Source organism: Neopsephotus bourkii, unplaced genomic scaffold, assembly GCF_033783945.1.
Source record: "Neopsephotus bourkii isolate Nb327-2 ecotype Australia unplaced genomic scaffold, CSIRO-AGI_Nbou_v1 NB_1453, whole genome shotgun sequence".
NCBI classification, from domain to species: domain Eukaryota; kingdom Metazoa; phylum Chordata; class Aves; order Psittaciformes; family Psittacidae; genus Neopsephotus; species Neopsephotus bourkii.
Window position 1 is genome coordinate 128 of NW_026901930.1, and position 18,347 is coordinate 18,474.

Sequence of the window (18,347 nt, forward strand, 5' to 3'; positions counted from 1 at the left end):
GGAGGGGGGGAAGCCGCGGCGGCGTTGACAGACGCACCGCTCGGCCAATGGCGGCGAGGCGCGGGGCGCGCGTCCGCCCAATGAGGCGGCGGTGGGGCGGGGAGGGGCGGGGGCGGTGACGTCAGCGGCGCCGCCGCCCAATGAGGGGCCGGCTCGTGTCTATATAAGGGCGGCCGGGGGCCGGCCGAGAGGCGCCATTTCGCTGGGACGGCAGCAGCGAGCGGGTCGAGGCCCCCGGTGCCCGCGCGCGCGCGCGCGCCCGCTCGTGGGGAGGGGTTGGGGGGGGCGCGGCCCCGAGCCCGGATCCATTCCCCCGCCTCCGCCGCTCCCGGACGGCGCCGCCGGACCCTCCCCGGCCTCCGTAGCGACCCCTGCCTGCGGCCAGCGGTGAGGGGCCCTCCCCTTCAACCCGGCCCCTTTCCCTTCCCCTGCCTTCATCCGGGAGCCAAGATGGAGCCCGGCCGCTGACTCGGCCCCGTCGCCATCCGCCTCCATCCGCCGCCTCCACCGCCGCCGCCGTCTTCATCCGCGCTCCCCGCGGGCGCTGCCGGCTCTTAGCGACCAACCGAGGCCGATATTGACCGGATTCGGGGCTCCGAAGAAGGGGGACACCCTCCCCCCCCCCCCGCTCTTCCCCGTTCGTTCCCTCACCGGTGTCCCCGCCGCCATCTTCTCGCCCGTTCATGTGAAGGCCGCTGGATGCGCCCCACCGGAGCAGCCGCCGCTTGACGCCCGTCGCGCCCCGGGGGGAGCGGGGAGACGGCGCCCGCTTCGTCCCCGTGTCCCCCCCTCCCTTCCCCGCTCCGTTCCCCGTTGAGCCGGTGATGCGGTTGAACCCACCGGGCCGGTACCGGTTGAACGAGCTCCCCCCCCCCCGCTAACCCCCGTTAATCCGGGCAAAGTGGGGGGGGCGTCGGAAGAGACGGCGGCGGCGGGAGGAGAAGAAGGAGAAGGGCCGGGCCCCAGGGCCTCGCACGCAGCCGCCGCGATGCTGCAGAACGTGAACCCCCAGAGCAAGTAAGGACCGGGACCGGGGGTATAACGGGGGGGGAATGGGGTCGTTGTCACTCGGTGTTGGTGCTGTCCCATTGGTTTGAATGGGGTCGTTGGCATCGCGCTTTTCCCCATGGGTTTTGTGGTTCTCTCATCCCGTTTTGCCGCTGATGTTGTCCGAAATCAGTGGGTTTTCACCCATAAATGAGGACTGGGGTACGGATACAGACCCGTTATGTTGGGGTCTATTCCCTTATGGATGGGTTGGGGGCTTGGTGATCACCACAGCACCAAACCCATGCCGTGATCCCGCTTCTTGGCATTGCCACTCTGTGTGAACCCCAGTGGCACAAGCGCGGGTGCCCATGGCACCGATGCCCTTTGTCTCGGAGGCCGAGCTTGGCTCCAGTTGCCCCATTCCTTGGGAAGCTGATCCCTGAATCCCACCCTGGCACCTGGGTTAGCGTCCGGGGCCGGGAAACCCACGACCCAACCGCTTGGTGATGGTTTTGGGGCTGGTTTCTTGTGTTTTGGTTAAACCGTAACAGAGCCCTTTGGTTTAACGCTGTTTCTGCTCCCCTTTCCCAGGCTCTTAGGGGAAGGCAACGCCGGGCTCATGGCTCTGGCTACGGAATCGACCCCCGGCAAACGCATCCGCAAACCCTCCCTCCTCTACGAGGGCTTCGAGAGCCCCACCATGGCCTCGGTGCCGGCCTTGCCGTCACCGCAGGTGAACCCACCCCCTCCCGAGGTTTCCAACCCCAAGAAGCCCGGCCGGGTCACCAACCAGCTCCAGTACCTGCACAAGGTGGTGATGAAAGCCCTCTGGAAGCACCAGTTCGCTTGGCCCTTTCGGCAACCGGTGGACGCCGTCAAGCTGGGGCTCCCGGTAACGCAGCCTCATGGATATGGGGATTGGGGGGGGACGGGGATATAGGGAAAGAGGGGGGGGTTATGGATATTGGTGTGTGGAAGCGTGTCCCGGTGTGTGGATGGATGCGTGCGGCCCCATCGCCCCTCACGCGTGCAGGCAGGGGGTGTCAGGCACACGGGAGATGCTATTTGGGGGTGCATCTCCTTTCTCCCATCTTGGGGTCCCCCCCTTTTACAACCCTGAGAGTGCCACCGCTGGCTTTCCCAAGGAGATTTGACCCTGTTTTCCGGGCGCCAGATCCCATCCCAACACCTCCCCTTATCCCCCGCTCCCCATAGCCCCCCCATAGGCGTTGGGGCTCATCCTGGGGACGTCCTCGGAGCGGCTGCCACCTTTCTGCCCCCCCTTTGCTCCCGTTCTCCCTTCTAAACACCACAGACGCCACCACGCAGCCGCTCCCATAGAGGTAAATCCGGACGTTCCCCTTTCCCTTATTCCCCCCCCTTTTCTCCATCCCCACCTAATCTCTTGTGCCCTGAATGCGTTTTGCAGATGCCCATCCATGAGTTTGTAGAAGACATCCTGTGACCCCAAAATTAAACGCCAGCCCCCCCGTGTCTCGCCTGTGGCGCTCGAGGATTTAAAGCCCGGAGGTAATTTTTCCACGGAGGTTCTTTCTTGTTGCCTTTTTTTTTTTCCCCCATAATTTCCCCCCTTTTTCCTTCCCTCCTTCCTTTTCCTTCCCCCCGGGACCATCGCGCCCATCCGGACACCGGCCTCCATCCAGCTCTCCCCATAGCGTAGGTTTCCCACCCCACACAGGACACGTTAGGGGGACGGTGGCACTCTCAGGGTAGGGAGCAACCCCCTTGTTTGCCCTCGCACCCCCTTCCTGCCTGCGTTTGGGGGCTTGTGTGAGAGCTGGTGTGTGAGCTCGGGTACCGGAGCATCCACCCTATCCATAACCATCAATCCCACATCCCTTTATCCCATAGGATTATCATAAGATCATCAAGCAACCCATGGATATGGGCACCATCAAGCGGCGCTTGGAGAACAACTACTACTGGGGGGCTGCTGAGTGCATGCAGGACTTCAACACCATGTTCACCAACTGCTATATCTACAACAAGGTGAGGACCACCCCGACGCCGCCGGCGTCACCGGTGTCACCGGCACACCCCAGCCCTAACGCCCCTTTGGGTTCTTGCAGCCTACGGATGACATCGTGCTGATGGCCCAGACCTTGGAGAAGATCTTCCTGCAGAAGGTGGCTCAGATGCCACCGGAGGAGCAGGAGATCGTGGTGCCCGTGGCTAGGAACAGCCATAAGAAAGGAGCGTCGCGAGCGGCAGGTACCGGTCACTGCAGTGGGTGTTGGGGTGTTGGGGGTGGTTTAGAGGGTTCTCAATGGGGGTCCTCTGGGGGGGTCCTCTGTGGGGTTCCTCAGTGGGGTTCATGGGGTTCCTCAATGGGGTTCCTCAATAGGGTTCCTTATGGGGTTTGTCATGGGGTTGCTTATGGGGTTCCTCAAGGGGGTTCCTCTATGGGGTTCCCTATGGGGTTCCTCAATGGGGTTTCTCATGGGGTTCCTCAACGGGGTTCCTCAATGGGGTTCCCCGTGGGGTTCCCAGTGGGGTTCCTCAGTGGGATTCCTTATGGGGTTCCTCAATAGGGTTCCTCAGTGGGGTTCCTCAGTGGGGTTCCTTAATGGGGTTTCTCAATGGGGTTCCTCATGGGGTTCCTCATGGGGTTCCTCAATGGGGTTCTTCAATGGGGTTCCTCAGTGGGGTTCCCTATGGTGTTCCTTATGGGGTTCCCTATGGGGTTCCTCAATGGGGTTTCTCAATGGGGTTCCTCAATGGGGTTCCTCATGGTGTTCCTTATAGGATTTCTCAATGGGCTTTTTCATGGGGTTCCTCTATGGGGTTCCCTATGGAGTTCCTCAGTGGGGTTCCTCAATGGGGTTCCCTATGGGATTTCTCAATGGGGTTCCCCATGGTGTTCCTCAATGGGGTTCCCTATGGGGTTCCTCAATGGGGTTCCCTATGGTGTTGCTCATGGTGCTCCCCATCTGTCCCCGTCGGCAGCCCTCCTGGCGGGTCTGACCGCGGCGCAGCAGGTCCCCGCCGTCTCCTCCGTGTCCCACGCCGCCGTCTACAGCCCCAGCCCCGAGATCCCCACCACCATCGTCACCATCCCCCACCCGTCGGTCATCACCGCGCCGCTCCTCAAGTCCCTGCACGCGCCCGCGCCGCCCGTCCTGGCCGCGCCCGCACCCACCCAGCCCGTGGCGAAGGTGAGGGGGGGTTCGGGGGAGTTTCAGTGGAGTTTGGGGGTATTTCAGTGGATTTTGGGGTTTTGGGGGGTATTTCAGTGAGTTTGGGGTTATTTCAGTGGGGTTTGCGGTTATTTCAGTGGATTTGGGGGTAATTCAGTCGGGCTTGGGGGGATTTCAGTGAATTTTGGGGTATTTCAGTGGGGTTTGGGGGGGTTTAGTGGGGTTTGGGGTTATTTCAGTGGGTTTGGGGGGGTTTCAGTGGATTTTGGTGTTTTGGGGGGTATTTCAGTAGACTTTGGGGTAATTCAGTGGGGCTTGGGGGGATTTCAGTGGGGTTTGGGGCAGTTTCACTGGGGTTTGGGGGTATTTCAGTGGGTTTTGGGTGTATTTCAGTGTTTTTGGGGGGATTGCAGTGGATATTGGGGTATTTCAGTGGGGTTTGGGGGGATTTCAGTGGATTTGTGGGGATTGCAGTGGGTTTGGGGGGATTTCAGTGGGTTTTGGGGAGTATTTAAGTGGATTTGGGGGGTTTCAGTGGATTTTGAGGGGCATTTCAGTGGGTTTGGGCGATTGCAGTGGGTTTTGGGGGGTTTCAGTGGATTTGGGGGGATTGCAGTGGGTTTTGGGGGAATTTTAGTGGATTTTGGGGTATTTCAGTGGGTTTTGGGGGGATTGCAGTGGATTTGGGGGGATTGCAGTAGGTTTTGGGGGCTATTTCAGTGAATTTGGGGGCATTTCAGTGGATCTTGAGTTTTGTGGGATTTGGGGGGTATTTCAGTGGATTTAGGAGGTTTTCAGTGGGTTTTGGGGCATTTCAGTGGATTTTGTGGAACTTTGGGGGTATTTCAGTGGAATTTGGGGGTATTTTAGTGGATTTGGGGGGGTTTCAGTGGGTTTTGGGGGTATTTTAGTGGATTTTGTGGGACTTCGGGGGTATCCCATCGGATTCCGGTGGGTCTCACAAAGGGGGGGCACTGTCCCCATCCTCACCTCGGTCTGTTTTTGGGGCTCACACAGAAGAAAGGCGTGAAGCGGAAAGCAGACACCACCACCCCCACCACCACAGCCATCATCGCCACCAGCGCCGGTGCCGGTGCCGCCGGCGGGGGGGGTGAATCCTCCCCTTCCGCCACCCTCTTGGAAAGCAAAGCAGCCAAGATCCCGGCGCGGCGCGAGAGCGGGCGCCCCATTAAACCCCCCCGCAAGGACCTGCCCGATTCCCAGCAGCACCAGACCTCCAAGAAGGGGAAGCTCTCGGAGCAGCTCAAGTACTGCAATGGGATCCTCAAGGAGCTGCTCTCCAAGAAGCACGCGGCCTACGCTTGGCCCTTCTACAAACCCGTCGATGCTTCGGCTCTGGGGCTCCACGATTACCACGAGATCATCAAGCACCCCATGGATCTCAGCACTATCAAGGTGTGGGGCCATAAACAGAGGCAGGAATGGGGTTTTGGGGTGTTTTAAGGCTTTTTTTCACTGATTTTTCCCCTTTTCCATAGCGGAAAATGGAGAACAGGGATTACCACGACGCGCAGGAGTTCGCTGCCGACGTCCGGTTGATGTTCTCCAACTGTTACAAGTACAACCCCCCCGACCATGATGTGGTGGCCATGGCACGGAAGCTGCAGGTGAGCTGGGCTTGGGCGGGTGAGGGCCCTTGGGCCCGTTGGCCAGTCTGGTCCCAGTGTCCTGGTCCCATCTTGAGGGAGAAGATTCCAGTGTCCCAGTCTGGTTCCAGTGTCCCGGTCCCATCTTGAGGGCTAAGATTCCAATGTCCCAGTCTGCTCCCAGTGTCCTGGTCCCATTTTCAGGGCAAAGATTCCAATGTCCCAGTCTGCTCCCAGTGTCCTGGTCCCATCTTCAGGAATAAGACACCAATGTCCTGATCCCCATGGAGAAGACACCAGTGCCCAGTCCCATTCCTAGTGTCCTTGTGTCTAGTGTTCCTATTTTAGTTTCTAGTTCTGATGTCTTATAACGCATCAGGATCCAGTCCCATCCCTGTTGTCCTGGTGTCTCATCCCTAAGGATAGAACAAGGCACCAGTATTTGGGTCCTGGTGTCCCTATATCCTATTCCCAGTGATAAGACCCTCTCTTGGTGTCTTGTCTCACCCCGATCCCATTTCCAGCAACACAACAAGACCTTGGGTTCCCTTGGGGTGTCCCCATTGCCCCCCATCACTGACCCCCCTCCCTGCGTCTCCCCCCAGGACGTGTTTGAGTTTAGCTATGCCAAGATGCCGGACGAGCCTCAGGCCGCCAGCCCCCCCTCGGTGTCGGCTCCGCTCCCCGGCGCCCTTTCCAAATCCACCTCGGAGGAGTCCTCCAGCGACGAAGACGACGACGACGAAGACGACGACGAGGACGACGACGACGACGAGAGCAGCAGCGAGAGCTCCTCGGAGAGCGAGGAGAGCTCGGACTCGGAGGAGGAACGGGCCAACCGCTTGGCGGAGCTGCAGGAGCAGGTGAGGAACCGGAGCCCCGGTGCCGGTACCGGAGCGGAGCCGTTAGCCCGGTGCCCGCCTCACCCCCCCGCTTCCCCGTGTCCATCCCCCCTGCAGTTACGGGCCGTCCACGAGCAGTTGGCTGCCCTCTCGCAGGGCCCCGTCTCCAAACCCAAAAGGAAAAGGGAGAAGAAGAAGAAGAAGAAGACGGAGAAACACAAAAAAGGGGGAGACGAGGAAGCGCGGCTGCGGCAGGCGCAGCTCCGCCGGGCACGGAGAGCAGCCGCCGGGGGCACCCGGTGAGGACGTGGGGAGGGAAACGGGGGGGAAATGGGGGGTTGAGGTAGGGAAAGGGACATCTTGGGGGCTTATTTTTTGCCCAGTGGGGACTATCGTGACAGGTTATTGCGATAGCTTGTCGCAGTTTAGTGCGATTGGGGACTATAGCAAGAGTTTATTGGGGTTTATTGGGGACTATCATGACAGTTTATCATGATTGGGAACCATTAGAAGAGTTTATTGGGGACTATCGCGATAGCTCGTCACAGTTTATCGCGATTGGGGACTACAGCAAGAGTATATTGGAGTTTAGCGGGGTTTATTGGGGACTATCATGATAGTTTATCACAGTTTATCATGATTGGGGACAATCAGAGGAGTTTCTTGGGGACTATCGCGATAGCTCGTGGCAGTTTATTGCGATTGGGGACTATAGCAAGAGTTTATTGGGGTTTATTGGGGACTATCATGACAGTTTATCGTGATTGGGAACCATTAGAAGAGTTTACTGGGGACTACCGCGATAGCTCGTCACAGTTTATCGCGATTGGGGACTATAGCAAGAGTGTCTTGGAGTTTAGCAGGGTTTATTGACTATCAGAAGAGTTTATTGGGGACTATCGCGATAGCTCGTCACAGATTATCGCGATAGCGCGTCACAGTTTATCGCGATTGGGGACTATAGCAAGAGTATATTGGAGTTTAGCAGGGTTTATTGGGGACTATCGTGATAGTTTATCATGAGTGGGACTATCAGAAGAGTTTATTGGGGACTATCGCGATAGCTCGTCACAGTTTATCGCGATTGGGGACTATAGCAAGAGTATCTTGGAGTTTAGCAGGGTTTATTGACTATCAGAAGAGTTTATTGGGGACTATCGTGATAGCTCGTCACAGCTTATCGCGATAGCGCGTCACAGTTTATCGCGATTGGGGACTATAGCAAGAGTATATTGGAGTTTAGCAGGGTTTATTGGGGACTATCGTGATTGGGGACTATAGCAAGAGTATCTTGGAGTTTAGCAGGGTTTATTGACTATCAGAAGAGTTTATTGGGGACTATCGCGATAGCTCGTCACAGCCTATCGCGATAGCGCGTCACAGTTTATCGCGATTGGGGACTATAGCAAGAGTATCTTGGAGTTTAGCAGGGTTTATTGACTATCAGAAGAGTTTATTGGGGACTATCGCGATAGCTTGTCACAGTTTATCGCGATAGCTCGTCACAGTTTATTGCAATTGGGGACTATAGCAAGACTATCTTGGAGTTTAGCAGGGTTTATTGACTATCAGAAGAGTTTATTGGGGACTATCGCGATAGCTCGTCACAGCCTATCGCGATAGCGCGTCACAGTTTATCGCGATTGGGGACTATAGCAAGACTATCTTGGAGTTTAGCAGGGTTTATTGACTATCAGAAGAGTTTATTGGGGACTATCGCGATAGCTCGTCACAGTTTATCGCGATAGCTCGTCACAGTTTATTGCGAATGGGGACTATAGCAAGAGTATCTTGGAGTTTAGCAGGGTTTATTGACGATCAGAAGAGTTTATTGGGGACTATCGCGATAGCTCGTCACAGTTTATCGCGATTGGGGACTATAGCAAGAGTATATTGGAGTTTAGCAGGGTTTATTGACTATCAGAAGAGTTTATTGGGGACTATCGCGATAGCTCGTCACAGCTTATCGCGATAGCGCGTCACAGTTTATTGCGATTGGGGACTATAGCAAGACTATCTTGGAGTTTAGCAGGGTTTATTGACGATCAGAAGAGTTTATTGGGGACTATCGCGATAGCTCGTCACAGGTTATCGCGATAGCGCGTCACAGTTTATCGCGATTGGGGATTATAGCAAGAGTATGTTGGAGTTTAGCAGGGTTTATTGGGGACTATCGTGATAATTTATCACAGTTTATCCTGAGTGGGGACTATCAGAAGAGTTTATTGGGGACTATCGCGATAGCTCGTCACAGTTTATCGCGATTGGGGACTATAGCAAGAGTATCTTGGAGTTTAGCAGGGTTTATTGACGATCAGAAGAGTTTATTGGGGACTATCGCGATAGCTCGTCACAGGTTATCGTGATAGCGCGTCACAGTTTATCGCGACTGGGGACTATAGCAAGAGTATGTTGGAGTTTAGCAGGGTTTATTGGGGACTATCGTGATAGTTTATCACAGTTTATCCTGAGTGGGGACTATCAGAAGAGTTTATTGGGGACTATCGCGATAGCTCGTCACAGTCTATCGCGATAGCTCGTCACAGTTTATCGCGATAGCTCGTCACAGTTTATTGCGATTGGGGACTATAGCAAGACTATCTTGGAGTTTAGCAGGGTTTATTGACTATCAGAAGAGTTTATTGGGGACTATCGCGATAGCTCGTCACAGTTTATCGCGATAGCGCCTCACAGTTTATTGCGATTGGGGACTGTAGCAAGACTATCTTGGAGTTTAGCAGGGTTTATTGACTATCAGAAGAGTGTATTGGGGACTATCGCGATAGCTCGTCACAGTTTATCGCGATAGCGCGTCACAGTTTATTGCGATTGGGGACTATAGCAAGACTATCTTGGAGTTTAGCAGGGTTTATTGACTATAAGAAGAGTTTATTGGGGACTATTGCGATAGTTCGTCACAGTTTATCGCGATAGCTCGTCACAGTTTGTTGCGAATGGGGACTATAGCAAGAGTATCTTGGAGTTTAGCAGGGTTTATTGACGATCAGAAGAGTTTATTGGAGACTATCGCGATAGCTCGTCACAGCTCATCGCGATAGCGCGTCAAAGTTTATCGCGATTGGCGACTATAGCAAGAGTATATTGGAGTTTAGCAGGGCTTATTGGCTATCAAAAACTCGTCACAGTTTATTGCGATTGGGGACTATAGCAAGACTATCTTGGAGTTTAGCAGGGTTTATTGACTATCAGAAGAGTTTATTGGGGACTATCGCGATAGCTCGTCACAGCTTATCGCGATAGCGCGTCACAGTTTACGATTGGGGACTATAGCAAGAGTATCTTGGAGTTTAGCAGGGTTTATTGACTATCAGAAGAGTTTATTGGGGACTATCGCGATAGCTCGTCACAGCTTATCGCGATAGCGCGTCACAGTTTATTGCGATTGGGGACTATAGCAAGAGTATCTTGGAGTTTAGCAGGGTTTATTGACTATCAGAAGAGTTTATTGGGGACTATCGCGATAGCTCGTCACAGCTTATCGCGATAGCGCGTCACAGTTTATTGCGATTGGGGACTATAGCAAGAGTATCTTGGAGTTTAGCAGGGTTTATTGACTATCAGAAGAGTTTATTGGGGACTATCGCGATAGCTCGTCACAGCTTATCGCGATAGCGCGTCAAAGTTTATCGCGATTGGCGACTATAGCAAGAGTATATTGGAGTTTAGCAGGGCTTATTGGCTATCAGAAGAGTTTATTGGGGACTATCGCGATAGCTCGTCACAGTTTATTGCGATTGGGGACTATAGCAAGACTATCTTGGAGTTTAGCAGGGTTTATTGACTATCAGAAGAGTTTATTGGGGACTATCGCGATAGCTCGTCACAGCTTATCGCGATAGCTCGTCACAGTTTATTGCGATTGGGGACTATAGCAAGACTATCTTGGAGTTTAGCAGGGTTTATTGACTATCAGAAGAGTTTATTGGGGACTATCGCGATAGCTCGTCACAGCTTATCGCGATAGCTCGTCACAGTTTATCGCGATTGGGGACTATAGCAAGAGTATCTTGGAGTTTAGCAGGGTTTATTGACTATCAGAAGAGTTTATTGGGGACTATCGCGATAGCTCGTCACAGCTTATCGCGATAGCGCGTCACAGTTTATCGCGATTGGGGACTATAGCAAAGAGTATCTTGGAGTTTAGCAGGGTTTATTGACTATCAGAAGAGTTTATTGGGGACTATCGCGATAGCTCGTCACAGCTACAACAAACAACAACAAAAAACAAACAAAAACTATCGCGATAGCGCGTCACAGTTTATCGCGATTGGGGACTATAGCAAGAGTATCTTGGAGTTTAGCAGGGTTTATTGACTATCAGAAGAGTTTATTGGGGACTATCGCGATAGCTCGTCACAGCTTATCGCGATAGCGCGTCACAGTTTATCGCGATTGGGGACTATAGCAAGAGTATCTTGGAGTTTAGCAGGGTTTATTGACTATCAGAAGAGTTTATTGGGGACTATCGCGATAGCTCGTCACAGCTTATCGCGATAGCGCGTCACAGTTTATTGCGATTGGGGACTATAGCAAGAGTATCTTGGAGTTTAGCAGGGTTTATTGACATGAGAGTTTTGGGGACACCACCGTCACAGTTTATTGCGATTGGGGACTATAGCAAGATATCTTGGAGTTAGCAGGGTTTATTGACTATCAGAAGAGTTTATTGGGGACTATCGCGATAGCTCGTCACAGCGTATCGCGATAGCTCGTCACAGTTTATCGCGATTGGGGACTATAGCAAGACTATCTTGGAGTTTAGCAGGGTTTATTGACTATCAGAAGAGTTTATTGGGGACTATCGCGATAGCTCGTCACAGCTTATCGCGATAGCGCGTCACAGTTTATCGCGATTGGGGACTATAGCAAGAGTATATTGGAGTCAGGAGGGTTTATTGACTATCAGAAGATTTTATTGGGGACTATCGCGATAGCTCGTTACAGCTTATCGCGAAAGCGCGTCACAGTTTATCGCGATTGGGGACTATAGCAAGCAATGAGATTTTGGGGGCTTAGTTTGAAACTTTTAGGGTGCGTTTTGAAGAATTTCGACTTTCTGATTTGTTCAGTGGAAATGGTGGAGGGAGAGCATGTTTTTAGGGCAGGAAAACTGGTGATTTTGGGGTTTTGTATGAAATTAAAGGGGTTTGGGGCATGGAAATGGGGTGAATTCATGGTTTACGTGCAACCAGCGGGGCTTTGTTGAAACAGGGGGTGGTTCTGGTGGGAAAACCCTCATTTTTGGTGAGGAAAAGCGGGTTTTAAGCAGCGATTTCTCCCATCAGGAACTCGAAGAAGGCGGCGAAAGCGGCGCTGCCACCGCCGCCGTCGGCGCTCTACGACTCGGAGGAGGAGGAGGAGAGCAAGCCCATGACGTACGACGAGAAGCGCCAGCTCAGCCTGGACATCAACAAGCTGCCCGGGGAGAAGCTGGGCCGGGTGGTGCACATCATCCAATCCCGGGAGCCCTCCCTGCGGGATTCCAACCCGGAGGAGATCGAGATCGACTTCGAGACCCTCAAGCCCTCGACGCTGCGGGAGCTGGAGCGCTACGTCCTGTCCTGCCTGCGGAAGAAGCCGCGCAAGCCCTACAGCGAGAGTGAGACCACAGCCCCAGGGCGGCCTTGGGTTGAGCATTGGGTTGAGGGGGTTGGTTGGTTGGGTGTAGGCCGTTGGGTTGAGGAATTGGGTGTAGGTCATTGGGGTTGAGGAGTTGGGAGTTGGATAGGTTGGGTGGAGGCCGTTGGGTTGAGGGGTTGAGTGTAGGCCATTGGGTTGAGGAGTTGGGTGTTGGATAGGTTGAGTGTAGGCCATTGGGTTGAGGAGTTGGGTGTTGGATAGGTTGAGTGTAGGCCATTGGGTTGAGGAGTTGGGTGTTGGATAGGTTGAGTGTAGGCCATTGGGTTGAGGAGCTGGGTGTTGGGTTGATTTGGTGTAGGCCATTGGGTTGAAGAGTTGGGTTTTGGATAGGTTGGGTGTAGGCCATTGGGTTGAGGAGTTGGGAGTTGGGTCGATTGGGTGTAGGCCATTGGGTTGAGGGTTTGGGTGTTGGATAGGTTGGGTGTAGGCCATAGGGTTGAAGAGTTGGATAGGTTGGGTGTAGGCCATTGGGTTGAGGGGGTGGGTGTTGGATAGGTTGGGTGTAGGCCATTGGGTTGAAGAGTTGGGTTGATTGGGTGTAGGTCATTGGGTTGAAGAGTTGGATAGGTTGGGTGTAGGCCATTGAGGGGTTGGGTTGGTTGGGTGCAGGCCATTGGGCCATTGAGTTGAGGGCTTTGGGTGTTGGTTTGATTGGGTGTAGGCCATTGGGCTGTTGGGTTGAGGGGTTGGGTGTTGGGTAGGTTGGGTGCTGGGTTGGTTGGCTGCAGGCCATTGGGCTGCTGGGTGTTTTGGGCGGTGGGGGTTTCCCATTGGGTGGTTGATGGTTGGATTGGTTGCTTGGCCATTGGTCGAGTGCTGGCTGAGGGTTGTCCAGTGGTTGAGCGGTTGGGTTGGGTGTTTCGAGGGCTGTGCTGAGTTTTGGGGTGGTTTTGAGCTATTTTAGGGTCCCTTTTGACCACCCCCCTTTGTGTCCCCTCCCCAGCCTTGAAGAAGCCGGTGGGGAAGACGAAAGAGGAGCTGGCACTGGAGAAGAAGCGGGAGCTGGAGAAGCGGCTGCAGGACGTCAGTGGGCAGCTCAACTCGGCCAAGAAACCCCCCAAGAAGGGTAAGCGCCTGTCACGATAGGTCACAGGCGGGTTATCGCAGCCTGTCGTGATAGCGCAGAGTAGGTCATCGCCCACTATGGGAGTTTATCGGGGTCTATTCTGAGTTTAGCACAGTTTATTGTGGTTATCGTGACAAGTTTGTCACGACAGGCAATTGGGAAGGACCACGATAGTTTATGGGGGTTTATGTGGGACTATTGCAACAGTTTATTGCTGTTCAGTGGGATCTGTCATGACAGTTGATCAGGGACTATCACAACTGTATATTGGGGTGTGTCATAGTTTATCATGATAGTCTGTTGGGGTTTATCACAGCTTATTGAGGACTATAGTGACAGTTTATCACAATAGTTGACAGGAAACTTACCACAGTGGTATTGGGGTATGTCACAGTTTATTGAGGACTGTCGTGCCAGTTTACCATGATAGTTGACAGGAGACTATCACAATAGTATTGGGGTTTATCTCAGCTTATCAGGGAGTATTGTGACAGTTAATCACGACTGTGGATTAGAAACTATCAGGATGGGGTTTTTTGGGTTAACTGCAGCTTATCGGTTATTATGGCAACGTCACTGCTCAGTGGGACTATTGCAAGAATTTGTTGGAGTTTACTGGGGAACTGTCACGATAGTTCATCACCTTTGGGGTCTGAAACACGAGTTTATTGTAGATTATTGGGGACTATCGTGACAGTTTATTGTGATTAGGGATTATCATGAGTTTATTGGGGTTTATTGGGGACTATCGTGACAGCTCATCACAATTGGGGAATGTCACAGGAGTTTATTGGGCTTTTTCACAGATTATTGGCGACTATCGTGATAGTTTATATTGCGATTGGGGACTATTGTGACAGTTTATGGCTGTTTACCGGGGCTTTTGAAGCATTTCTCGGTGTCTATCGTGCCATATCACGACAGAGCCCTCACCCCTCTGTTTCTCCCCCCCCATAGCCAGCGACAAGGCCGAGTCCGCCCAGCACGTGGCCGTGTCCCGCCTGAGCGCCTCCAGCTCCAGCTCGGACTCGAGCAGCTCCTCCTCCTCCTCTTCCTCCTCGGACACCAGCGACTCCGACTCGGGGTGACTGGGGATGATGACGTCATCGATGACGTCAGCGGGATACAACCCCTCCCTTCCCATTCCCTTCCTTGTCTCCTCCTCTCTCCCAACCCCCACCCTCTTCCCACCCCCTCAGCGATGGGATTGGACAGAAATGGATCTGTGGGACCGGACTGAGCCCCTCCCCCCCCCCCACACAGCCCCTCCCCCAAACAAAAGGGGGCGGGGTTAAAGGGGAGTCCCCACACGGAGCCCCTCCCCCAACCAAAGGAGGCGGGGTTAAGGGGGAGCCCCTCCCCCAACGCATGGACTTCAAGGGGGGAGGTGACGTTTGAGAGGGGGAGGGGCATGATGGGGTGGCCCCTCCCCCACCCCACTCCCCCCAGGCTTTACTGTTTGGGTTTTGATTTCTTATTTTTTTTTTTTTTTTTTAGTTTGGTTTTTCTTTGGATTTTATTTTTTCCATGAATTTCGGGGTATTTGGGGGTGGGGGAGGAGGCGGGTGGAAATCGGGGGCGTTTTTAAGAAGAAAAAAAAAATTGCAAAATCCCAAAAAAAAATCAAAAAATCTTTTTAAAAACGGGAAGGAAAAAAAAAATTTTTCCACCATTTTCTGCCCCTCCCCCCCCCCCCCACACACAGCGCTGGAGTTTTGGGGTTATGGGGGTTGGTTTTTTTTGGGGGGTGGGGTTAATTTATTTGCGCCTCCCCTCCCCCCCCTTCCCCCTTGACCCGGGTGGGGGAGGGGTGGGTGCTCTGTTTTTTTTCTTTGTGTATAATTTTCTAAAATTTTTTTGGAGGGGGGGTAGGGTGGGAATTTGTTTGATTTTGAGGGTTTATTTTTTTTTTCTGTGCCCCTCCCCCACCCTCCTGTCTTTCTCTCGCCCCTCCCCCAACAACCCCCTTCCCCCCCCTCCCCCCACCCTGCGCCTGTTTGGAACCTTCGGATTCTTTCATGTGTAAATAAAGAAAATATTATTGGAGCCCCTCCCCCACTCGTGGGAAATTCACCTCCCCCCATCCCCCCATGGGACCCCCATTCCCTTCCCCCCGCCCCCTCATTTCTTCCTTACCCCCTTCCCCCCCCCCCATGGGATGAGTCCCCTCGTGCCCCATAGAGGAGCCTTCCTGCCCTATAGAGCTCCAGTTCTGCTCTATCCCTATGCTGATGCCACTGCCCCACACTGTGTCATTCCCCTCCCCTGCCCCACAGCCCCCCCCCAACAACCGGGGCTGGAGCAGTGTGGGCCGTTTAATTAGAGCTGAAGCTTCTGTGTGTTACAGTTGTGGGGCTGGAGGGGGGGAAACCGGTATTGGGGACACCAGGGGTCGCTGTGGGGTAACACTTGTGGGGCAGAGCCTGCTTGGAGCCGCGTGCAGTGGGGCAGGAGCTTGCTCAGGAGCTGGCCTGTGGGGAGAGAAAAGGGGGGGCTGAGTGTGGGGCTGGGGTGACCCCAATGTTGGGGTGCTGGGGAGATGACGACACACATAGACATTACCTGCAGTGGGGGGAAGTAAGTGCCCTGCAAGACAGAGATGGGGTCAGTGTGACACAAGGGCACCCCAAAGCACCCCCAAACCTTGAGGACCCCCCCCATTCACCTTCTTGCGCATGTAGAAGATGAGCCCCACCACGATGAAGATGAGCCCCAACATGAAGCCCCCGATGCCCGTCACCATCTTGCTATTGCTGCCATCCGTCAACTCTGGAGAACCAAAATTGGGGGGGGTTGTGGTGTAAATTTAGGGTTCCCCCCCCCACCACCTTCATTTTGGGGGGCACCGGCCGGGTTCGGGGTGTCCGTACCCCAATGGACGACGCTGGGCTGCTGGAGGCTGACGTGTTCCACCTGGCAGGCGTAGGTGTCACCGCGCTGCGGGGTGGTTTCCAGCATCACCAGCACCTGGTAGGTCCAGTCGCCGTTCTGGATGACGTCGGTGGACACCACGCGCTGCAGCTCCTCGCGCCCGTTCTGGAACCACCGCACCTCGATGGGCGCGGGGTAGAAGTCGCTCACGGCGCACGCCAAGCGGTTGGTCTGCGGCGCCGAGCTCGACTGCACCGGGAAGATCTCGACCTTGGGAGGCACTGCGGGGGTGGGCGACCCGAGGCGTTGGGCAACGCAGCAATGGGGAACCCAATGGTGATCACCCAGTGTTGTACAACCCAATGTGTTCATCAACCCAATAATGGGCAACGCAATGCATTGGCCAACCCAATGGTGGTCACCCCAATGTTGTACAACCCAATGTGTTCATCAACCCAACAATGGGCAACCCAATGCGTTGGCCAACCCAATGGTGGTCACCCAGTGTTGTACAACCCAATGTGTTCATCAACCCAATAATGGGCAATGCAATGCATTGGCCAACCCAATGGTGGTCACCCAATGTTGTAAAACCCAATGTGTTCATCAACCCAATAATGGGCAACGCAATGCATTGGGTAACCCAATGGTGGTCACCCAGTGTTGTACAACCCAATGTGTTCATCAACCCAATAATGGGCAACGCAATGCATTGGGTAACCCAATGGTGGTCACCCCAATGTTGTACAACCCAATGTGTTCATCAACCCAATAATGGGCAATGCAATGCATTGGCCAACCCGATGGTGGTCAACCCAATGTGTTTATCAATGCAACACTGGGCAACCCAACAATGGGCAACCCAATGCATTGGCTAACCCAATAGTGGTCAACCCAATATTGGACAACCCAATGTGTTCATCAAACCAGCAATGGGCAACCCAATGTTGTACAACCCAATGTATTGGCCAACCCTACTGGTGATCTACCCAATGTTGTGCAAAGGTGGCCAAGCCACCAACCGCTGCCATGGTCACAGCCCCGGCCACAGCCCAGCCCCAGCGGTGGAAGGGGTTGGTTTGGGTCTGCTCCTGAGGGAAGCGTTCTGCCATGGACTCACCTCTCCGATCTACGGTGAGAGGGCTCCACACCCCATAGTTGTGCCGGCAGAACGTGTCCACTGCAGCTCGTGTCTGCTCCAGTATTTCCACCTGGCTGTTGAAGTGCTTGGCTTGGAACTCGCCCTCGGGGGTATTGCCCACATAGTGCCCCACATCGCTGTCGAAGTAGAGGTCCTGCTCCCGGTTGTAGATGTACTTCTCCAGAAACCGGACGCGCTCGGTGCCATTGAGGTAGTGACACTCGGCCTTAAACACCAACTGGAAGATCCCTGTTGGTGCCGGGTGTTGGCTCAGGGGGAGCGGCTCCCCCCTTCGCTACGTGCTGGGGGGGGCACAGGGAGGGACAGGAGAAGGGGGCCCCCAGAGAGCCCCCAGAGACCCAACAAAGACCCCGAAGACCCAACAGAGACTCCATAAAGACCCCCCCAGACTCGAAAGACCCAACAGACCCCAAAGATCTCCAAAGACCCAAGAAAGACCCCCAAGTCCAAACAAAGACCCCATAAAGACGCCCCCAAACTCGAAAGACCCAACAGAGACCCCCCCAACCCCAAAGATCACCAAAGACCCAACAAAGACTCAACAAAGAGCCCCCAAACCACAAAGACCCAACAAAGACCCCCCAAAAGACTCCCCAAACCCAACAAAGACCCCCCTGAAACACCCCCAAAACACCAACAAAGACCCAACGAAGACCCCCCAAACCCCAAAGACCCAACAAAGGCCCCCCTGAAACACCCCCAAACCCAACAAAACCCCCACAAAGGACTCTCAAAACCCAAGAGAGACCCCTCCAACCCCCCCCCCAACCCCAAGGACACCCCAAAGACCCCTTCCCCCCCATCGCCGTGGCTCTGCTCTCACCCGACAGCTCCTCGCCATGAGCCGGGGGGGCTCCCAGTGCCACCAGTGCCACCAGTGCCACCAGCACGGCCCCAGCCGCTCCCAGCGGACCCCCAGTGCCCATCGCGCTCTCAGCAGACTCCCCTTCCCAGTAAACGCGATCGCACTCACTGGGAGGGGGGGTTCCC

At 54.4% G+C, this 18,347-nt stretch overlaps 2 protein-coding genes across 6 annotated transcripts; one reads left to right on the plus strand and one right to left on the minus strand.

Moving 5' to 3' along the window:
- The first annotated feature begins 880 nt into the window (after nucleotides 1-880).
- On the plus strand, nucleotides 881-14,482 carry LOC133220599 (bromodomain-containing protein 2-like). 5 transcript variants are annotated; one of them, XM_061368836.1, is made up of 12 exons: nucleotides 881-1,017; nucleotides 1,582-1,882; nucleotides 2,863-3,000; nucleotides 3,081-3,222; nucleotides 3,958-4,166; nucleotides 5,166-5,564; nucleotides 5,648-5,776; nucleotides 6,361-6,618; nucleotides 6,715-6,896; nucleotides 11,904-12,217; nucleotides 13,202-13,324; nucleotides 14,282-14,482. In XM_061368836.1, the coding sequence occupies exons 1-12, from the start codon at nucleotides 989-991 to the stop codon at nucleotides 14,410-14,412; spliced, it is 2,355 nt and encodes a 784-aa protein (XP_061224820.1). In that variant the 5' UTR covers nucleotides 881-988; the 3' UTR covers nucleotides 14,413-14,482. The 5 variants fall into 5 exon arrangements, with proteins under 5 accessions (XP_061224820.1, XP_061224821.1, XP_061224822.1 ...); XM_061368837.1 differs by having other exon boundaries at nucleotides 6,754-6,896; XM_061368838.1 differs by lacking the exons at nucleotides 13,202-13,324; nucleotides 14,282-14,482 and adding an exon at nucleotides 12,332-12,385 and having other exon boundaries at nucleotides 11,904-12,246.
- A 1,199-nt stretch (nucleotides 14,483-15,681) lies between these two features.
- On the minus strand, nucleotides 15,682-18,312 carry LOC133220600 (class II histocompatibility antigen, B-L beta chain-like). The gene is made up of 6 exons (XM_061368842.1): nucleotides 18,181-18,312; nucleotides 17,316-17,585; nucleotides 16,195-16,476; nucleotides 15,990-16,093; nucleotides 15,887-15,910; nucleotides 15,682-15,795 (listed from the first exon to the last, which is right to left on the minus strand). The coding sequence occupies exons 1-6, from the start codon at nucleotides 18,281-18,283 to the stop codon at nucleotides 15,784-15,786; spliced, it is 795 nt and encodes a 264-aa protein (XP_061224826.1). The 5' UTR covers nucleotides 18,284-18,312; the 3' UTR covers nucleotides 15,682-15,783.
- Nucleotides 18,313-18,347: the final 35 nt, after the last annotated feature.

What these genes read in the sequence shown, in the direction of transcription:
- LOC133220599 (XM_061368836.1), top strand. Translation starts at nt 989, where the DNA reads ATGCTGCAGAACGTGAACCCCCAGAGCAA. An exon ending in CCGTCAAGCTGGGGCTCCCG is followed by an intron (nt 1,883 to 2,862) that starts GTAACGCAGCCT and finishes TTTATCCCATAG; the next exon opens with GATTATCATAAGATCATCAA. An exon ending in CCATGGCACGGAAGCTGCAG is followed by an intron (nt 5,777 to 6,360) that starts GTGAGCTGGGCT and finishes GTCTCCCCCCAG; the next exon opens with GACGTGTTTGAGTTTAGCTA.
- LOC133220600 (XM_061368842.1), bottom strand. Translation starts at nt 18,283, where the DNA reads ATGGGCACTGGGGGTCCGCTGGGAGCGGCTGGGGCCGTGCTGGTGGCA. An exon ending in TCTCACCGTAGATCGGAGAG is followed by an intron (nt 16,477 to 17,315) that starts GTGAGTCCATGG and finishes CCACCCCCGCAG; the next exon opens with TGCCTCCCAAGGTCGAGATC. An exon ending in GCCCAGCGTCGTCCATTGGG is followed by an intron (nt 16,094 to 16,194) that starts GTACGGACACCC and finishes TTGGTTCTCCAG; the next exon opens with AGTTGACGGATGGCAGCAAT.